The sequence below is a fragment of the Passer domesticus genome, chromosome 8, assembly GCF_036417665.1.
Source record: "Passer domesticus isolate bPasDom1 chromosome 8, bPasDom1.hap1, whole genome shotgun sequence".
In the NCBI taxonomy this organism is placed as follows: Eukaryota; Metazoa; Chordata; class Aves; order Passeriformes; family Passeridae; genus Passer; species Passer domesticus.
Window position 1 is genome coordinate 41,240,505 of NC_087481.1, and position 22,963 is coordinate 41,263,467.

Sequence of the window (22,963 nt, forward strand, 5' to 3'; positions counted from 1 at the left end):
TAAGTAGCAGAGTGTTTTTACCATGTATCTAATAGATAAATAAATACCTCTCCCAGAGGAGATAAACTCCCAAGTGCAGGCTCGCCAGCACATCCTGACTCCTAGACATGTGCCCTATGCAAGCCCTTAAAAAACTGCACTCTCAGCAATTTTCTAGGATAGTTTTGTGTAACTTAGAGTAGCGGAATTAATGATCTAGACAATAAAATACCATATTACCTGTAATTCCAACCAGGGCTTCTTTGTACTGTGCTATCATTTCTTGAAGCATTTTTGAAGGACCCGAAAGATGTATTGTTTCCCTCTAAAGACTGTATCCATCACATGGAGAAGCCAATGCAGCAATTAGTGTTGCATCTAAACTTACCCAGAGGTTTATAGCAGGAATTCCAGACACTCCTGCTCCTAAAAGACCAAGCAGGTGGATTACTCCAGATTTTAAATCACCTCAGTGACTATGTTACCAAATGTAAAACATAAGGAAAAATTAGGAAGACATTTAGTAATTTCTTAGCCCATACATTGGAAATATGCCAAATTTGGATAAAATTGCTATAGGGTTGCTTCATATTTAAATTTTTCACCATCTTTACATATCTTTTGAGGAGGCACAGCCACCAGCAGCACAAGAGGCATTACATCATTTTTCCTTGCTGAATCACTGAGATAGAGCTGTTCTGCCGGGGTCGGCTGTTGCTTGTCTCTGCCCCAGCACGGGAAAAAGTGGTTCTGGGTAGGCCGCGCTCTCGAGGAAGGAGTCTGGACTCTTGCTTTCGGTCTTCAGTCGAGTTTATTATTTCTTATCTACAAAGATTTTCTGTCTGTCCAGCCGAGGTCTGACCAGCAAGACAGCCAAAGGCACTCTCCCCCGCCCACGAGGCGGTTGTCTCTTTTATAATGAAAATTACGTATTCGATATTTACCTTTACTTCCCAATACTTTCTACCCTTGTTGGCAAGTGTACTCTTTCTATGAACCAATCCACACATGCCAACATCATCCTGAACATGGATGCCAAGGAGAAGAAAGAAGAAGGACAGGGCACGCCCAAATTCCTCCATCTTGGGACTCCTGATCCATGTACAGAATTCTAGACCCCCCTGTACAATACATAAAACCCCCCTGTACAGTGCATTCTAACTTAAGTTCTAACAAGTGAATAACATCCCCTCACCATTCAGACATGAAATTCTCTCATCTCCTCATCTTCAGGTGTCATTTCTTTAAAAGGATCAAAGTCAAGCCACCAGGTACTTTTGGCAACATTCCAGGGCCTCCGAGCCCCCCAAGGGTTGTCTCGGTAGCTCTGGACATCCGGAGTGATGTACTGAGTTCCCACATTCCACTGTTCCTTAACACCTCCTCCCTTCAAGAGAGAAAACTGCTTAAACTGTAATAACTGGGTTTTACATATGAATCACAGCAGTATGCAAAAGGAATTCAAGTCAGATATTATCCCACCATTTAATTATTCATCTATCCAGTTCCTTATTTTAAAAATAAAAATATTTTAGGAGAAAAAGAAAATAACAATCAAGCTTGTCCCTTCTATTATAGCCTATTGAAAGGCAGAACTGCAGCAGTAGAAGAGAGCAACACTTAGCCAAGTTTAGCAATCTTGGAATCAGAAGGAAAGCTGACCTTATGACCTGAGTACAACTGTCTATAGGTGACTGTCACCTGAAGCCAAAACTTGCAGATATAAAACCCCACTTCTTTATAGCTTTATTTGGGAGGATGACATTTATAATCTGCAACAGCCTCAATTCTCCACATGGTGCAGCTCTTTGAGAAGAGGCTGAGCCACAGCCAGAAGTTAGGCATTTTAAAATGCCATAGTTAATTCCATTTTTAATCAATCTATCCATTCAGCAACTTGCATTTATGTGGTGCGTCATTATAGTCCAGAAAGTCAAAGGCCTACCACCTTTAGCTAAGTCTTTTTTCTTCTGTGTCAAAATTTAGTTCTATAACAGAGATGTGTCAGTTGGCTATACATCTTCAGCAAAAAGGTGAACACAGGAGCATCTGGAATAATGTAAAATGAGGATGGGATGGGAGGACAAGGGAAAACATCTTCATGAACAAGAAGGTTTTTTTACCTCCCCCTTTACAAATATGGTTTGAAATCAGAAGGAACAATTATGATGTTTTTAACTTCTGCTGCTAAAGTATCAATTCAGCATGTTTTACTAAGCAGTGTATACAGTTCCCACAACTGCTTACTGAGCAATCAAAGTTTCTGCTATTTAGCTTTCTAGATTTTTATTCAACTGCATTTGTCTGCTCAAGTGGTAGATCGCATCCCACAGTAGCATGGTGTTCAGCTTTTAGCATCTTTACAGGAAAGACATTTTCAGTAGTTCCCTGTGGTATGCTTTTTTTAAATTTAAAGTTTATAATCACTGTTCCACGCTGACATGTCTTTCCTTAGTAAGATTTATTGGGTTTTTTTTTTCAGCTTCATTCCTAAATTAACATCTGTATTCTGATTTTTCTTCATCCCCTTTTTTTACTGAGGTAAGAAAACAAAATATAAGAACACACACATTCCACATGAGTGATTTTTGGAATCATGCACAGATAAAGTAGCAACTACCAACTCCAGCATTGAGTACTTGGAAACTGAGACAGCTAGAATACAAGATTTGTTTGACTATGCAACACTGTTAGTGAGGAACTGCTTCAGATATTCTGTGAAGATGTGAAAGGAATTCACTTTATACAGGTAAAACTAGACAAACAAAAATCAGACATTTTATGGAAAGTAGAATTTTTCTGGAATAACTCTACTACATTAAAATGTATAGTAGATATATGCTAGGAAAACTTTATCTATAAATCAGTAAATCTTTATTCACATATGCTTTTGAGATCAACTACTTACAAATTTTTTTTGAGTATTCTATTAGTACTTTTTCAGCCCTTAAAGATTTTCAACAAACACAAGTACTGGAAAAAAGCTAGTTAGGATGCATAATTTGAAATTGTATGGATAATGGAAATATAAAGATAATATGAATCATTTGGTCAGTGCATAGCATACAGAAGATGCCTCCCTGCCCACTCTTCCAGTGCCCAAAGACTTCTAGAATACACTTTTGTTTTTCCTTTTTTATTAAGTCCATAAAAACCAAGAATTTATAAACCAAGAATTTATAAAAAGTACATGCAAGTCTATTTACATTAACAGATCAAGAAGCTGCAAACTCTCCTTAGTATACAGGAATGACATCTTTAAAATTGGGCATTTTATAATAAAACAGGACACCAAAACTAACAGCTAAGATGACAACAGCAGCTTCGCTGACTGCTGAATTCCTGGTTAGTTGCTGGGATAAGTAGAGATGGGAACGTGACACCCAAAACAATTAATATTCCATATAGATTTGAAGAAAACAGAAAATTGGTTTGTTTTTACTCTTTTTCTGACCCATTTCAAGTCTTATCAACAGCAGTTGCAGCCCAAGTTCCTTGTTTCATCTTTATTTGGAAGAGGGAATGTAGGTGAATATAAATGGGATCAGAGAAAGAGATGTTAGGAGCAGTCCCATCTTCAAATGCTATTAGGAAAATAAACGTTCTTGAATTGTCCGCCCTGCCTAATTGCAGCTCTGAAAAGCGAAGAAGGACCCTTTTTGTAGATCTCTACAGACCCTTTACCACTGAGCAAAAACAAGAGGAAAAGCCATTGGAAGTCTCTTTTACAAAACAAAAGTTTGTATTCTTGTTTCACCATTCATCTTTGAATATTTGTACTTCCACTTAAAGTAAACAAGATAATTTAATAGTGAACAAAAAAGCTAAAACTACCTCAGCTTTCCATAGCTTAGGGATAGGAAGGACATTAGGCATATGTAACTATTCCTAGTTTAAGCCATACAGTAATTTAATATTGCTGCAACAATGTGGTTTTCTTCTCAAAATCTGCCCACATTTTCCACCTTAAAATTTCCTTGTGTAGCACACAAAATGTACTTGGATTTGCTACAAATAACTGGTATTAGAACTCACCCAACTGCCAAGAAACTTTAAGTTTTCCCTACTCACAGAAGATGAATGACATGTAACTTCAATATATGCTCCAACTATGCCCAAAAATTACTATGGTGAGTAAAATACAGCGACACCCTCCTCCCTCTGACCAGTTAACACCCCAATCTATATCAAGGTATAAAATTTTAAGTGCTAGGAGGTAACTGGCCATATATCACAGTGAAACATATGAGCATTTAGTGAGACTTCAATTGTAAGTCCACAACCTGTGACAAACATAACAGTTATTGCTACCCCAGTTTTAAGAAATACTGTAGAGCAACCACTTGCCTGTGGTGTGTGAGATTGTAACTGGATTGCTGATTATGGTGTTAATGGGTGCTCCGGAATTTAGTAAGTTTTCCATAATTATCAATTGTCAGTTAACTCAATATCCTCCTATGCTTTCCATTTTTTGTGATTAAACCTTTATGGCATTAGAATTATTTCCCAAGTTAGTTAAACATTACAACAGAATTTTCACTACTGATGCAAGTTACAGAAAATGATTCTGATGCACTTGTCAGTACAAGTGAATCTCTCATGCTAACTACAATCATTCCCCCTCCACCCATTTTTTTTTTGATGGCACACTGTGTGCCCTATGACCATTCAAGTAATAAACAGGAAATCAAGGAAGTAGTTTTCCAGAATTTCACAGAAATCAACGTCTTACAATCCATGGCAACATCCATGGATCTTATTGTAATAAAAGGTCAGTATATGTTCTTCATTCCATTTATATTAAGATTTCTTTTGAAGAAAAGGTGCTGATAGTTTGTATTGTTTCACCTATGAGGTAGATGGCATTTCTATATAAATAGTGTAAATCAGAAATTAAGTTAGCTTTAAGCCTGCAACAAGTCCTGTACCAGTGACTGTTCAAGGCATGAATTAATTCAGTAATACAAAATATTTCAAAATTTTCAGTCACACAATGTTTCTCCTTTGAGAGGAGAATGGGGTGAGGTGCCTTCACTGATTAAGGGTCATCGGAATTCTGGCTTTAGCCTCCAGACCCCTTCCCCGTTTGGGCTCCTGTGGAAGGTGCAGATATTGCGGAGCAGTTCCCTAAAGACACAGGAGTGCTCCGCAGGCAGTTTGGACTCAAACTCCTGCAGCAGCTCCCGAGTGCTGGCCTCGCCGTCCACGCGCGCCTGGAACGCCAGGAAGTTCCGCAGATCCACGAGCAGCTCATCGTACTCTGTTGAACCCTGGACTGGGGCAGGTGCTGGCTGATGATTCTCATCGTCCTCATTCCTTGTCTGCTGTGGTAAAACAAGGTGGTTTCTTGCCCTCATACGAGCTAATAAAGATGAAGAGTCCAGAGCACTGGATGACGATTCTCCAGATTTTCCACTGAAGTGCTCGCTGGAACTACACTTCCTTATATTTTGTTTCTTTATTGTATCTCCATCCTGCAAATAAACACACAGACTATGGGGAAAATTGCATTTTGGGACCCACAGAATCTATAAAACAAAATCTGCCTGTTGTTTAGACTTAAATAACAAAACCACCACTCAGAACTTGGTCATCTGAAATACACCATAAAGAGGTTATGTATTCTGGTCTCAACTTTAGAACTTAAGAAGCAAAAGAAAAGCTTTGCTGGTTTTGAGACAGATAAGCAAACCATGGTACAATTTGTGACTGCTGCATCTAACTAGACTTCATCAAAACAAAAAATCAAAGTCACAGGTAACTAAAAATTCTAGAACTCTACATAATCATACAACAAATGCCTATTGACACATCTACAGCATAAGTCTGATTTATCACATAAATCATAACAATTCACATATATCAGCTATTAAAACAGAAATGTTAGCTTGTGCTTCTTACCTTGTGCTTCTTTGCAGATGATGCACAAGTGGACTGTGAAGAAAGCAGCATGGAGTTTCTTTTTTGACCAAACCGACTCCTAAAAACCCATGAAAGAATTAACTCCATGAAACATCCTTTTCAAAATGACTATGATAGTTTTTCAAAGACAGACTGGGCTTGTGGTTTTAGGGTTCTCAAGAGCCCTCTGCTAAGCTCTCTCTTCTACTGTGCAAAAATAATGCTTTCTCTGTATTTCAGAACAGACTACCTACACTTGTAATATGCTTTCATGCCTGTATTAAATATAAAACATGCACATGACTGATGCATGTTACTGCAAATACTAAGACAAAAAAAGTGTATCTTTAACATCATAAGCAACTCCTCTGTCTTTCTGAAAGCAGAGTGAGAATGGAACTCACTTTATTCCTGAGGGTGCACCTGAAAGACCACTCGTGCCTGTCCAGGTTGGCACACCAGAAGCAGCTCCTAAACACTGCTGACGAGAGAGTCTTAGGGCTCTCAAGGCGTCCTGGGCCACTCTGCTCGCTTCTGCTTCCTCCAGCACATGATCTGCACTGGAAGCATCCATAATGGCATCATGCTTCATAACACTGTGTACCCCTAAAACCAGAGGAAAAAAGGTGAAGGAGGACATCTCTTAATTTATGTGAAAATGAAATACTCACTTTTTAAGTGAATGCCACAATTGTGTTTTTCCTTCTTCAGTGTGATTGTATTAAGCACATCAGTACAGTAATTTCTAATGAAAGAACTCCCTTCTTTATCAGTTAAGTAATCAATCTGACAGCAAATCACTTCTCATGTGCTGATGAGGTCATCAGTCACAACAGACCTGGCAATTATGTGGGCAAATTGATCATTTCCACTGCTATGGACAGGATAGACAGAAGTGAAACCCTTGTGTAAATGAAGGTTGATTACATCCTGGAAATATCCAGGAGAAACACTGCATTTACTTCTATATCCAGAAATGCAGATCTCTCTGAATAGTTTGTGCCAAGGTAATTAGCAAATTTGTAACTAGAATTAAAGTCAACTGGAATTAAATTTAAATTAAATTTAAACAATGAACATTTTAAATTTCACTAAAGTAATAGAACAAACATGTTTTTTATAGTAGTTCTAACCATAAGAGTAACAGATCTGCTCTTTCCCTCATTTGCACAGGTTTTATATATTTCTCTTTAGTCAGCAGACAAACAACAACTGTTACCTGATTTTTTGAAAAGTTTCTGCAAGACATAGTCATCATTTTTCTTTGAGTCTTGCTCTTCACTGTTCTCCCTTCTGTATTGCTTTTGTTTCACTAGATGAGGAATGCGCTTCCCTTCAAATTTGGCATCTTTGTGATGTTTCTTCTTAGACTTATCTCTGTGGTTCTCATGTGACAGCATATCCACCTTATGCTTTGTTTTTGAGATACACTTAAAATGATTATTATCAAATTGCCCATCTTCAGTTTTATCATCCTGCTTTTCCCAAGAACCAGCTGCATCACAAGTGAGGCTAAGATCTGTCCTGGCATCTGCATTAGCTGCTTCACATCCCTCACCAGCCACTGGGGCAGTCACACCTTCAGCATTCTCTGCAGACCCTGCACTGCATGGCACTGACTGGGACATGCACTTGTCATCACTTTCCAAGCATTCCTCCATGCTTTTATTGAATGAATTTGTATCAGCAGCAGCTTGTGCATTATCTTTTGTGTAGCTATTTTGGTCAAACGCTTCTGAAGTTCCCTCGGTTTCCTCACTTGTCTCTATTGCTTTAGAAGAAGAATCTTTGACGTGTGTGGTGGAATAGGAATTGGAGGACTTCTTCTTCTTGCGTGAGCTGCTTTCTGCAAGATGGACATCACATTTAGAAGTGCCATTAGCAGGTGGCTTTGGAACTTGAACATCTGAACCAGTACCTGAGGGATGAATAAAATGGTATCAATTTAACAAACAATTAAGACATTTTTTCTTCCAAACAAACAGGAAAAAATCCCCATGTACCTGCAAAAATTGCACTTGTTTCTGTCCCCTGAGACACATCTGGGCTGTTCAGAGTAAACAGTTCATAAAGGTCATTGGATTTGAAGAAGCGATTCTGCTTAGGGTCTTTCAACACTCTGTTTGTTAAAAATTGTTTGAAGATTTGTCTAAAAAAGAAAAAAAAATATTTGGTGCATGAAACAACGTCTAGCTATGTTTAAGTACTGAGCACAGTACTTAAACAGAAAACTATAAGCACAAACATTACCCTGCAGAACAATTAAGCAGTGGGAAGACAATGTTAGTTTCCAAAAGACCATCTTGAGTTAGTAACTTTCAAACAACCAAGTGAATTGTTAAACACAGGGATTTATTATTTTGCAACAGCCCCATAACACAACAGGTAACCACTATCCTGAGATGTCCTATGAGGCATCCCTTAACTAAGCAATAAATAACTTCACAGCTAGAACTTTTTTGTCCATTAAAACTGAAAAGCTTGCATATGTAACAATAAAACAATGAGAAAGCTCCTGAAAGAAAAAACTACAGCTTATTAAAATGACGACATTTTATGGGTTCAACTGATTGGAGGAATCAAAAGCAGCAGAGTAGCTCAGTCTGACGGTGATGACTGGATGACAGACACTGCAAAGGGGAATCAGACTTGTGGCTGAGAAGAAAAGAGCCCACCTGCAGAGGACCAAAAGGAACAAATCTGTACAAAGCTGCAAGAAATCTTCTAGTACTGGTAAAACTGCTTCTGTGCCATGTTTGTACTACACAGTGCCTACAGCAAAAGCTATTTTATTCTGTACAAAAAGTACATCCCTGAATGGAACTGGAAATCAGTTCTCTCAAACAGTTTTATCACACTTTTGGTTCTGCTGAGATTAAGCAGGGAAACTATTTTTAAATTCAGTAGTCAAAAAACTAAGTTTTCATTTACAGGCAAGAAAACACAGGAAAACAGTAAGCATGGGCATTTCATTATTTAGAGCTTTTTATTCTTCTGAATTTTTCAAGAGGGTGTTTCAGTTCTGAAGAGTGAAGTCTAGACACAGGATTCCCATGTACATTCATCTGGAATTCATGTGAGTGAAGCTAACTACTGAGAAGGCTGAATGGGAAAGCAAACCAAAAAGATTTCATTGATTTTGAAATACAAGCACTTCAAAGGCTTTAGCTACACTTTGGAATAAATAACATGAATATGACTGGTAGTTATTGGGATTTAATTCTTTCACTTTGGAATGAGTTGGGAATAAAATCAAATTGGGTTTGCACAGTAGTAAATAGATCTATGTACCATATACATCTTGATACATCCCAAGGAGAATATAAAAAACTTGATGATTTGAATTTGCATTTCAGACTAGTTGAGTCTCATGTTTTGAATAAGGTGCTCACTGTTTTCTGTCTATGCCTCATACTATGTTTTACAGTGAATTCTGGATGTGCTGGACAGAGCTGCTGGAACAGACTGATAAGGTACAGTTAGCACATGGCTCTTGCTGCTAGGGATGGAGCAGTACAGCTGGGAGTCTACTATGAGAAAAAGGTTCTCCACTTCTCAGTAGAAACTTTTCAAAGTTTTCTATGATGTGCCCATCATGACCAAGGTGGGGGATTAGAAGCAATGTGTGCACATGCACAGTTATGTCACTGTTACACCATCTTGGATTTGCTAAAAGCATTTTCCTGAGCATAGAGCTATATCCAAGAAGTCACTCTGACTGACCTGTGGTATATCTTCTCCTCAATAGTCCCTGCTGTGAGCAGCCTGTACACAGTCACCTCTTTCTTCTGGCCTATTCTCCAAGCACGTTCCCGAGCCTGGAACACAAAAGGTTTGGTTACCAGATATGAGCCTCTCCAACGAGTCTGACAGAGAGCTAATGATAACACTCTTTCAAACTTAGTTTGGACATTTAACAAATACTTCAAGAAGTGGCACTTCTAGAGCACAGAATAATTAACTCAGCAGGAGAGGAAAAAGACCTAGAAAGTCTCCAACTGTACCAAGAAATCTATGCAAAAATTATCAATACAAAAATTATGTTAAAATCAGAACTTTCACCTAGAATATGTATTTTACATAGACTTATTCCAGAAGGAAATTTCACAACAGAGTGTTAATACACACATTTCCTTTGAACTTTTCTTCTTTAACTTAACTGAAATCTTTCCTACAAACATCTTGAAGCAACCACTAATACAGAGCACTCAAGTCAGACACTTGCAGATCTCAGAGCTACATAGGATTTCTATAAAAAAGCTTTTTCCTTTCAAACTTCTAAGCACCATATAACTGCTACATGATTTGATAAAACAGAGTCTTACCACACCATGAGATGAGATGAGATAATGAACAACTTCCAAAAGCTTAGAGCAGCTCTCTAAGGTCACAGCTACGTATCATTATCTAGTGAGAAAGCCAATTTGAGCAGCATCTGTTCTCCTCTTCTCACCCTGTATTGTCACCACCAACAGTCCTGCCTGTTCAAGAGCCTGCATAGCTGTACTTTCCCTTCAGAAACATCTGGTTTATTTATTTTAAAAACAGAGGCAATCTGAACTGTTTGTCTGACTGCACTGTAACTGACTACATGAATCAACAATACTGAAGAGTGGTAAGGTATAACAGCATATAAGGGATGTGGTAGGAACCATTTAAATTGGCTTTGCCACAAGAGTAATCATAATGTGGAGCTGTATCCTAAGTGACCATTGCTGGGAACAGCAACTTAGGAAAGAGCAACATAGTGCTTTAACACTGTTTGAGGAGATAAACGTCATTTTGTCTTCAGTTTTATTTCACCTCAGCTGGTAAATGGAATGCAATAAATCAAACTCACCTGTGTGTCTACACTGGGATTCCAGTCAGGATCATAAATAATAACCCGGTCAGCACCAACCAAGTTAACTCCAATGCCACCAACACGAGTTGTTAGCAGAAAAAGAAATATGGATTTGTCCTGTGACACAAGAGAAAATTTACTAAAGCAAGAATTAGCAAAATGTAACATTAAAAAAATATTTTTTTTCCTGGATTATTTTATCGGCACTATATGCAAAGATGCAAAGGAAGCCAAGAGAGGTAACATGTTTCCTTGTTCATCTAGAATTTATTTTGACAAATAAAAGTAGTCTGATCTAAATTTCATTTACTGTTATCCAATAAAACTGCTTCTCCCCCTTCTCAACTGTGTTTCTTTCCTTAGAAGAAAACCCAATTTAAGTACGAAATAAGAGATTACTTTTTTTCCCCTCTCTCACAAAGACAGGGGCTTCATTTCATTGAACTCCCCAGTTTTGTGTCTCCAACCTGAAGTAGTATCTTTAGAAACAGAACAAAAAGGAATGGAAGAATTCAACCATACTCATTAATATGCATTCATGTGTGGAATGGAACATCTCACCTCATTGTATTTTGTTACAAGAGGCTGTCTGGAAGCTACTGCTGTGGTGCCATCCATCCTGAGGTAGGAATAGTTTCTGTATCTCACAAAGACTTCAAGTATCTGCATCATCTGTGGGGATGGAAAAGATTTAATGAAATCCAGATGTGAAGACTGAGCATCTGTATGATGAACCTGTAAGAATTTCTGGTACTAACTGCACTGTCAATCAAACAAACAATGACAATGAAAAACTTGAAACACTTTCTTAAATTACAGAAAAACAACTTATGTAAATGGGGCAAAAAAAAAATTCACAGCTGAATCCGGTGGAATATTTGAGCTTGGTTTGGAATTCCAGGGCCATAGCTTCAAGACAATTAAACAGGCTGGTGTGCAGCATCCCAAGGAAATCCACAAAAGGAAGAAAAAACTGTGAGTACATAGAGAAAACAAACAAAGGTCACTGCCTGTGCCACTGTCCCGAAGGGAGCGATTCTGAGGATCAGACATGCACAGGCACTACCCAGAGCATGCAAACTGACCACCAACTGTGTCCTGGAACTACACAGCAGGGACAGCCTGGTACCACATGGCCACTGACACAGCTTTGACCCAGTGTATTGCAACCAGTCCACTGCCACAATGCTGTGTCATTCCAGTAAAGCTTACTGAGTTTGGGAAGTGGTCTCCGATTATTCCAAAGGCATCAGCCATTTCAGTAACTTTTTCAATAAGATATTGATTTTATGAGAAAGACACTACAAAAGGTGGTTCTACTTGCAGGTTTTTTGGAACTCTCATACATGTTTTAAGTAATAGTAATAGCTAAAACTAAAAACAATTAGCTCATCTCACCTGTCTTGACTGAGTAAAAAACAGCACTCTGTGACCTTGCTTGTGCCATATTTTCAGCAAGGATTCTACCACTATCATTTTTCCAGAACGTTTCCAATATCCAAACTGATTTGGATCCTCTGCTTCAGCATCTGGCACACTCTTCAAAATTCTGGGACTATCAGCAACGAAGTCAGGGTGATTGCAAATCTTTCTCAAAGTTGACAGTCCTAAGAGAATCTAAAGAATGCAAGAGAAAAATACTTCTATTTTAATGATGAATACTTGTATCTATATGGCTTGTAGAAAAAAAAATTAAACAGCAATAGATTAATCCACTCACCATCAATGTTTATTTTTAATAATATTTTGATGCTAATACTTGTTTAAGGGAACGTTTTAGGAAAAATCAGTACAAAAGAAAGTGATTGAGATTTTATGTACTTGTGAGCCTATTCTGTGACAATGCTAAGGGAATTCTGCAGCAATATTCTGCAGTAAAACAAAAAAAAATTACACTAGTAAAACCAGTCCCTCCCTAGCTGTAAGGCTACGTTTTTCTCACTCAAAAGGGAAAATGCCACCAATTTGTTTCTTGAAATCATGAAATTATCATGTCTTTCCTTCCAACGCCTATCATATTAGCAGGTAACTTAAGACGGACCTTGAGGATAGCCAATATACCCACCAGAATGCATTGACAACAAAGAACAAATGAATTAACATATTTGAACAAACATACAAAACTGAAGTTACTACTTTTGATGCCACATTAGGAAGGTTCTATTCAGTTATTCATTCAATAATATTACAAATGTTATTTACACTTCTGAATATTCTGAAAAATGAACTAGCTTGAAACAGTGAATTGCTCAATCTTTTAGCACTACAAGCTGGATGAGCCTGCCCATAATTTATGGTTTGTTTTTACAATGTTTTTCAGCTGGGATTTGCTGTTGTCATCACAGAATATCTAATAAAAGCATTGACATTTACTGTTCAAAATTTTTAGATCCTTAGTAAATATCATAGCCCATTTTGTAACATTTTTGGTAAATTTCTGCAGATAGTCTTGTACAAGCCATCTCTAAAAGAACAAGCTCTTTAAAGAAATTTTCTCTGGGATAACTAAAATGGCTATGCACTTGAAAAAACTTGCCCACTATACCTTTAATAAGAGATCTGGAAAACTAAAAAAAGTCAAAACAGTAATAAAGTCAATGTGTTCTGTGTATGGGACTGCAATATACATGGCCATGCTGCCCATACCACTGACTAGAGCTATGCAGCAAGAATGGATTTCACAGCTCACAAGACAAGAAAATATGGTGAATGACACATTATAGCCAACACATAATACCCCTCCTGCTACAAACAAGGGCTAAAATGGAAGTGAGACATATCCATCGCATGCATAAAAATGTCAAATGAACCAGATGTGTGCAACAGAGGAATCACAGGGAATAGCAGATTCTACACAGGTAGCAGCAGCCAGCAACTGAAAATGTACCCCAATTATGCCTTTCACTTGGTCACAGAAATTTAAACACTTACATTATGAGGATGGAGGCAGAAGATGTTGAGAAGTGACTAGTAAGACAGTAACAAGGATGTTTGCTTATTTGCTCTGCTTTCTGTTAGTACTGTGAAATCATCAAATACTGCATAACAAAATTATCACACTGAATTGTACTCTCAGGAGTGACTACGCTTTTCCTTTGCTTCGCTTGGGCAATTAGTTAAAAGCATGAATACAGTTTCCTACAACAGGTCATCCAAAAGAATTTGTTCCCAAGACCACAAACATATTGTGAAGCTCATTCCATTCCTACTTTTATCTGTCCTATGGATCATATGTTATTACATATGGATCACTAACACAAACATATTTCATGTAACATTTCCAAGAAAAAAATAGACAACTACAAAAAATGAACAGAGATCAGTGTGTTTGCTTCCCTTACTGCTCAGAATCCACCTAGAAGAGTGCAAGGGCCAGTCCATGATTTTATCCATCAAACCCTACCTGGCATTACCCTTATTAATGCTTACCTGCATGTCTCCATTGAGAATCTGGTAAACTTCTTTAGAGTTGATGTAATTTTGATAGATTTGACGCTGCTCCTCTGTCAAACGGCAAAAGAGGACCTACAAAAGAAACTAACCACTCAAGCCCAACCTGTGGGAATTTTAGAATTTTACCATGTGCTACAATGAAATGTCACAGATGTCTGACATACTGAAATACTAAGGTAAAAGGTACTACATAGAAACCATTAGGAAAAAAAAAGAGAATTATCATCAAGATGAGTTTCACAAGGTTTTATGTGCTTTTCCCAGTAGTTAGACTTTCCCCTAAAATTGCTTTAGTTTTGGAAGTGCTTCCATTTTCTAGTTTTAATGAGGTAACTGTGCAATGTTAGCATTCTCTCAAAGGTGTTTGTAGTAAACTCTTTCCATTGTGCATCTGTCACCTCCCTCACAACTTGCAAATTCTTAGAAGTTTAACAGACATGGTCTTTAGACCTTAAGCATGACATATAATGATTTCTCAGGTGCTCTGATGGGCTAAAATTGAACAAAATCACTTCCTGGCATCCTGCAAGGCACCCAGCATTATGATCTAAATCAAACTGATGTAGTGTCCTGTGACTGGTAAGAGCAAAAATCAAATTTGTTTAAACTGACTATGATCACATTCTTTAGATTAAGGAGCCCAGACTCTTTAATATCTAGACATTGAAAAGTTGTTTAAAATAGTATACAGAAATTAAAAAATTGGTTAAAAAGAGATTATTAATTAGGCTGCATATACACAGTATGGCCTATTTCTTTATTATGTACCTTTGAGCACTGTCTTACAAAGACAAATACGTCTACTTCTCTTTTAAAGGGAGAAGACAGGAAAGGAGTCAGGACAGAACATGAAAGCCTGAAGCACTGGAACCTGAAGAAGGAGTTAATAATTACAAGTGAGTATTTTTAGGAATTTCAGTTAACCAAACCTCTCTACTTTGAATGAAAATATTTCCTAAAGAAACATGCCACCTTGTAGTAAAACAAGTTTCACACCACAAGGCTAGTATTTTGAAAATTTATTATTATGTATAGGCCAGCTAGCTTGCAATATGAACAACTGCCAGCAAGTGTTTCTTTATTATTTGCTGCCCAAATTAATCTTTCTAGGACAGCAAACAATGCTGAATTGTTTCCTGCTGTACAAAAGGAAACAGACAGACAACTCATTTCAATGCACTTGAGACCCAAGGGGACAATATTAAGTAGCCCTGACTACACTTCATCTATCCTTTACGTTTTAGATAAGTGAACTCATACAGACCCTGCAAGACAGCAGTAATTTAATACTCAGTACAATGGTGAAAGAATATGAATCTTGAAAGCTCTGCACCTTATCTTTAGTTAAACCAGCATTTTATCTGCTACTAGCACAAATTACTCCCAAATTTTCAGGATAGACTGAGTTTTGGGGAGGGAGAGGACTCAGTTCTAGTAGTGAAAATAAGCAAACCTGTTCATTTTTGTCTGGAAGTGAAAGACTCATTTTTACATCAGCCTTCATTCTTCGCAGCAAGTAGGGATTTATGGTGTCCCGTAACACACAGGCACATTTGTATGCAGTTTTTACCTGAAAAAAGGAAGAAAAGCACAAGTTGTATTTTGGTTCTTGATATTAATTCCAGCAACTAGCAAAATTACATAATTAGCAATAGGAAAATCCTAATAAAATTAGATGGCTTATTTTACATGGATGTATAGTTACATGTTCAACATGAATTGCAATAAAATTCAAAACTGAGTAAGTACGGGTTCCTCAGATACATCAGATTTCTCTTTTAAAGAGACCAAAAGTAAGATATTTAATTTAGAAACCAAAGAAAGAAGTGAGTATAAATCTCTACAAAACCAAGATCCTAATGAAAAAGTGCTAATACATACACTGAAAAAAAAGAAGCCTGCAGCAATGGTGGTTACCAGACAATAAGTGAAGATTAGTGCTCACTTGAGACCTTTAAAAAAATCGGTACAAGAAAATCCCCAAGATCACAGAAACTAAAGGTCACTCTGGCCCTAAATGGAGTATACAGTTTTATAAGGGGTAATGGATGTGTGAGATAGGTATTAACTGTAGTAATGGCTAAAAATACCATAACTGGTCTTAAAACAAGGCAAACAATATAATAAATTATTGATATAGAAAAACAATTGAAAGGCCAACTTAGTAAATTACTAATACTTATACAAGAGCAGTACTTAAACTTGAAAGAAAATAAAACTTCAGCAATGCATGCATGGAAAACATTACGAACAGTAGTTAAAAGGATACAAGTTTAATAGCATTTATATGAAACTTAGTCTGCAGATTATGATGCAGACAATTTATTTACTATCTAGTTAAAAACAGAAAAATATTTAAGCTGTCATCAATACTAGAACCACAACCACAAAGCTTAATAGACACTTATTCAAAATATTTTCCCAAGTAATTTTTAGCTTTCAAAATTAGTTTATCTACTTCCAGACTTCCAACATCTAATTTAGCTTTTTGAAATAAAAAACTGTTTCTAGACTGGATTTAAGGATTCCTCTTCCTGCATAATTTGCCAAAGCTTGATAGCAAACAGGAAGGTTTTATTTAAATACATCAAAATGTGGGACCAGCCATCTCCCACTCCAATTTGTTTATCTTCATATCAAAGAATACTTCTAATGACTTAAATTTTAGGGCTTTTGATAAGAAAAACCTGTATATAAGCTGCAGTCCTGTATAAATGAAATGGTCTCAGCTGAATGATTTTTTTACACAAGCAGCAGTAATGCATACACACAACTCTTTTTTTGGTTCATGTCTAGAACATACAGCATTAAGTACATTTAGAAGTCAGTTTAAAAAACAACAGCAATAGTTGGAACAGTTTCCCTCAAGCAAAACGATATTTAGGATGCATTTACCTGGACAGGAGAGGCATTGCAATATCCTCCCATGGTTATTGGGACAGAAAACTGCTCCATGAACACAGGGAGGGTTCCCAATTTTCCTGGGAATATAAAGTCAAAGAGGGACCAGAGCTCCTTTAGGTTATTTTGCATAGGGGAGCCAGACAAGATGATTCGATGGGGTGTGCGGAACTATTAATAAAAACCACAAAACCAAAAGAAAGTTATTTTCATGGTTCCTGGTGTATCCTGCCTCCTACCTCAGAGGATATTCAACTTCACCATCAATAAATTTTCATGTCAAAATATGTGGCCTCACACTTCTGAAAAAACAGATTTCTGCAATACACTGTCCATAAATTGTTAGCAGAAAATTCACACCAGCAATCTGACATTTATCAGTGCTGGTAAATTATTATGCAATTTAAAATTTCTATTTTTTTTCCTCTACCACACTTGTGTAAATTTAGTCACGTAAATTCATTAAAAATGTTAAGTAAGTTAAATAGTCAAATAAAGACCATTGTGATGTATGCTTTTATTCTTTATTAATGATCAAACATATATTTTTAGGATAGGCTATTAGATATTGGAACCACCCTCCAGAGCAAATAAATATAAATTTATTTTTTATAAAGTACCTGCTTGCATGCGAGTGTGACTGCAGCATTTGGATTTCGGATTTTGTGACCCTCATCCAGGATGACATAATGCCAATCATACGTGTGGATGTCGTCCTGCATCAGACGAATGTACGAGTACGATGTAATCAAAATTCCATGGCATGAAGCAATTTCATGAATGAGTTTCGCCTAAAAACAAAAGGTGCACGTTGTCAGTGGGACAGAATCCTCAGACCTACACACACAGAGATTTGCTATCCAAGGTATGTATAAAAAGTATTATAAAAGCAGATCTATAATTGACTTTGCAAAGAAAATAAGTATATGCAAGATTTTGATTATATGATTCTTAGCTCATCTGTAAAAGAATGAAGCACTTGAATACTGTGTTATAGCAAATCAGAATTTACCAAAAGCCTGGTCAGAAGGAAACAGTGGTTTTTATTTTCAATTTTTTAAATGCATAGTCTGAAAAAACAAACACTGGATTTGATTAAGATAATGGGTTTTTTCAAGTTCTCCTACAGTAACTTCACAAACTCAGCTTTGTGTACTGCAAGCAAGAATGTTAGAGGAAAATTAAAGAAGTGGAATACTGAAAAACAAATACAAAAATCTATTTGGTTAATCCTAAATTCTATCTAACCTTTCTCATTATAGGATTAACATAGTTGCTACCAATCTTCAAATTTTGTGCTTCTGTTGTAAGCTTTAACCTTTTCCCAAGTTTTTACTAGCCTTTATCACTGCAAGTTATATGGGGCAGGGACAGTATATCTCATTTTTGACAGTGTTCAGGACTCATCTTTATTGCATTTATCCTCCCTGTATAAATTTAGAAGACTTAAACAGCAGATGATGAGAAGGGAAAAACAGAAAGTACAACCACCACTAAATTTGCTAAAGTAAAGACAAATCCCTTATTACTAGAAGTGCCTTTCATTAAAATGCAACTCACAAAAACAATTAAAAAACCAAACAAAAGGGAAAAACCCCATCTCAAAAACTCAGACAATGTCAATATCCATGACCTTTTACTGTCAAGTTACTTGCTCACACACACCTCAAGATTCAAAATACTCTTTTAACTGTTCAAGAATATCTGCTTTCTGATTATCATCTCCTGATAAAACCACAACATATTATTTAATGTTGGTATCACAAGTCTCAAGAGAATATGTAATCTTTAGAATAATTTGTACTACAGACAGAGTAGGATTTCTCTGCAGGTGTGGACATCCAAAGCTTAATTCTACCTGGTACATTATCCATAGTCTGCAACTTTTCTCAAGTCTCAGCAATGGTCTGTCATAGAATATTGTAGACATCACTACCCAAACACTTAAGACAAATCATCTCGGGTGATTTAAAATTAAAAGCTTGTAAAATATGTAACCTCTCCTAATTTTTGCAATTAATAGGGTATGTCTGCAATTAGCCTGACTTACAGAATGCTACACTCTTGTCATTAAAAGATGTTTTGTGAAAGTGCTGCTGTTATTATGGAGGCTCAAGAGACCAATCCCTCCTAGAGGGCAAACAGTGGACTCGTAGAAAACAACAGCCATAAATCACGCTGTCAGGTAGCAGAGAGAACAGAAGTGAAACACAGGCACATGAAGGCCATTCATTGTAAACACACCAAGGCAGAATCCTAGTCAGGATTTACTGAACCTGTAATTAATTAAAGTTTCCTTCAAGCTAAATTTTTAATAAACAAGGATTTGTGCTGACAATGAAGAAACAGAACAACACAATTTTATCAACTCACACTACAACACTTACTGAGTCTCATTTTACTGCACTGGGTACCTTTTCAAGGTTGCCTTCACTTTAAGTGCAGTTCCTGGAATAGCTCTAAATATTTCAAAACATGCTAACAGATCTTGACTCTTGAGGGTGTTTAAATTTTATAATTTAAACTACTTTACAATATTTTGTATATAAAAGATATTAAAATATAAAATACATATATAATATATATTTTAATATATCTAAATTATATACATATATTTCTTTAATCCACAGTTTTGTTGTTTAGTTGGATTAAGGCATTTCTAAATGAAATATTTCATACACTGTTACACTAAGTTAAAAAAAGTGTGCTTGAGAGAAAAATTCTACTAATGTCAGATTACACAGCAGTTATCTAATTTTGAAATTCTGCACTCTGTCCTTTATCTGACGCTAATGAATAGAGGAACATGTGAGTACATTGAGTAATTATCCACTTGCATTTTTGTTCAGCACAGTACTTCAGGCCTTTACAGTTCAGGGACAGTATTTTCTCCCAAACTTGGGTGATAAGATGACGGTGTTGCCTTGCCCTCACTGAAGCACATGAGACGTACAAAGACTGGATGAATTTTGGCAAGCACTATTTCTTACGGCTAAAAGGTTCATGATTTATTCTAAAGACATATCTCTAAGCAAATGCTTTTTTTCCTCTTGGTACCTCAATGTACCTACAAGTTTGTTTCTGAATGTACAAAAACAGGACAATTTTTTTGACTGATGCTTACAGAAATAAGATTTCTTTTTTTTCTTTTTATAGTCTTTTAAAAATATTTAAGAGGACCTGAAATCTGAACTCTTATGTATTGTGTATTAAAAGTGGTAATTTTCTTAGACAGAAATGTGTATGTTAAAACTGAACTTAAAGACATAGACCAGTGATAACCACAAAATTCACTAAACATTCAGGTATTTTTGAGGTAAGCGTGAAGTCAGAGATAGTATCTAGTCACTTATCCAACCATACATCATTTGTGAATCAAAAGTGCATTCTTCACCAGGCTTATCACCATTTCATAACCAACTATCAGGCTGGGGATGGTTTATGGGGATCCATAAATTCAACATATAACACCTCTTTATTATCTCCCTGCCCCAACAAAAAAACCTAAATGGCACCATGAAGAGGCTTCAAAAGAACACGTTATAATGTTTAATAATGCAAAAGTTGCAATATAAAGAGCTAAAACACTTATTACATATTTAACAAGAATGCTACTTCTTGGAGCATGATACTAATTTTATCTGAGTTTGGTCCTTAACTCAGAAATAGAGCCTTTGGCTAAAACACAGGTTCCCTATGCAATCATGCCAGTTACTGTAACCTCTGAAATTGACTTTTTTACATGTAGATTATATACTCTACTGTGAGGCTAGAAGGTCTAAAATTTTCCATATGTAAAGTCATCTTCAAGTAGATGGTTTCACAGCTGCAAGTATCATGAACTTGACAACTACTTTCTAGAGCTGCATTGTGTGTCCTGCATTTGACCAAAATAAGGGAATGCAAAGTTACACATTTACAAACAGTATGTGACTAACAGCAGAAGGAATTGTTAACTTCAGTGATATGTCTTCTAAAGATTAAGAAATTAAAAGTTCAGCCTTGTACTTAAAAAATACAGCCTCCTTCCATACAGCATATGTTAAACAAGTTTTAAAACAACTGGACAAGCTCTTTGCTCAGAAAGCTTTTTTCCAACTCTATTAAAGTTTCTTCTCCTTACCTTCTGTTCTATATCATAAATAAAAAGCACTTGTGATACACTACATTAGATTTACTTCTTTTTTCTCTCAGGCCTAGAGGTCTCAGAGCACTCGATGTTTACAGATGAGATTTGAGTGTAAACCACAGTAGAAGCTTATTAGCATAAGACAGCACCTCAGGACATTTAGTCACAAATGCTATACCTTGTTCAAACTGAAAGCTGGCTTCAAAGGGGAAGACTATTACTTAAATCTGGTTCCACCTACTGTTCCAATTTAATCACATTTATCATCCTAGAAGAGCGAAATAATCTTCTGTAATCATAAATAATAATAATTTTTAAAAAGAGCAAGTTTTACATTTCATCCAAATATCTTAAACAAGCTCAAAAGTCTTGGAAACCCCCCCAACTTGCTACTGTCTTCCTTTCATAATCTAAAATACCAATCTGCTTTCCTTTATAAATAGCTGAAGACCTTTAGCCATAGTCCAAGGGGTGAAATGGGAAATTTATACTTCCCTCCTTCACTGTCAAAATTTTCTACCATTGTTATTTTAGAAAAAGAATAACGAGTGTCTCTTTTGAAACTTTGCATATGCTCAAAACTCCACAAATACTATAGCAGTGAGATGGCTCAAAGATTGAGCTGAAAGAGATTGACAAGATTTGCAGCCAATCTGGTGCTCACAATTCAGGCTGTTATTTCATACTATTATTGTGAAAATCCTGTAACTGCTTGCAAAGAAAACCAAAACAGACTGGTGAAAAGATAAAAATCAGAGAGCCTTTCACTTACCACGTTGCTCAAAGTCCCTTTGTAGCACTAAAGAAGTGTCACTAACTGAACAGCTGTGGGAAGTATTGCCTAGAATCAGTTTATGATGAAATAATCAGAACAGATGTCTTCCCTACTCTGTCAAGTGAAATACTTCTGTGAGCAACTTTGAAGAGCTGGGAGACAGGCTCTTGCATCAATGCTTGTGCGTCTTAGAAGGTACACCAGAAGACACCTATTCATAAAACCGTATGATTTCAACAATGTTGAAAGATTTAGTATTTGCTAAGATTTCAGGATTCCTGACAATGTTATGGGGAAAATTACATACATCTATCTCACCTAAAACATCAACTTAAATTTTATCCAATGAAACTTTAGCTGTTGTGTGTTTCTGTTATGAAATACTGTCTTGCCTTATGGGACATCTGTCATTGCTTAACCCTTTTTCTCTGAAATTCTCATCCAATAGTTTTACAATTAATTTCTGTCCTTAAAAATCACCTATGCCTCTTTTATACTTGTAAAAAACAAGCTGCAGTACTGGGTTTTACCACAACCTGCTGGCCAACCACTACAGGATAAGGCAGTCCTCAAAATCCATTAAGATCTTCACTGTCTGTCATCCATTTATTCTGGAGGACAATGATGTTCCTCCAGTGGTTCACAAAATTGTAGGCTCTTCAGAAGCTGAAATGACCTTTCTCACTCCAAAGCTGATAACAAAATTCAGTTCCCCAATCCTCTTCTGGAGCTGTCCACCACAAAACTCTTCTCATTTACTTTATGATAAACTAGGATACACAAATAGAGCAGGTGGATCCTGGATCTGTCTGAGCCACACTGAGACTGCAGGTGAACAGGGAGCTGGCTTTTGGCTAAGTAAAACTAATCTCAAAGAACTTATACAGTCTAACCACTATTTTTATATTTATTTAACTTACTTGTTTTTTTATGTCTTATGCCAGAGCTTAAGGACAGAACGGTCCCTGGATAAGCATTACAA

General features: G+C 36.6%; 1 protein-coding gene across 1 annotated transcript in view; it reads right to left on the bottom strand.

The window, feature by feature from the left end:
• Positions 1-3,099: 3,099 nt before the first annotated feature.
• The window catches only part of ERCC6 (ERCC excision repair 6, chromatin remodeling factor), a 44,162-nt gene continuing 24,298 nt past the window's right edge, over positions 3,100-22,963 (bottom strand). Inside the window, exons 9-21 of the mRNA XM_064430774.1 lie at positions 17,698-17,868; positions 17,072-17,248; positions 15,630-15,746; positions 14,153-14,248; positions 12,122-12,340; positions 11,285-11,395; positions 10,721-10,840; positions 9,604-9,698; positions 7,884-8,029; positions 7,100-7,798; positions 6,285-6,486; positions 5,881-5,959; positions 3,100-5,453 (exon numbers count right to left, since the gene is read on the bottom strand). Coding sequence (XP_064286844.1) covers positions 5,025-5,453; positions 5,881-5,959; positions 6,285-6,486; positions 7,100-7,798; positions 7,884-8,029; positions 9,604-9,698; positions 10,721-10,840; positions 11,285-11,395; positions 12,122-12,340; positions 14,153-14,248; positions 15,630-15,746; positions 17,072-17,248; positions 17,698-17,868 — 2,661 coding nt within the window. The 3' untranslated portion in view covers positions 3,100-5,024. The remainder of the gene's footprint in view (positions 5,454-5,880; positions 5,960-6,284; positions 6,487-7,099; positions 7,799-7,883; positions 8,030-9,603; positions 9,699-10,720; positions 10,841-11,284; positions 11,396-12,121; positions 12,341-14,152; positions 14,249-15,629; positions 15,747-17,071; positions 17,249-17,697; positions 17,869-22,963) is intronic.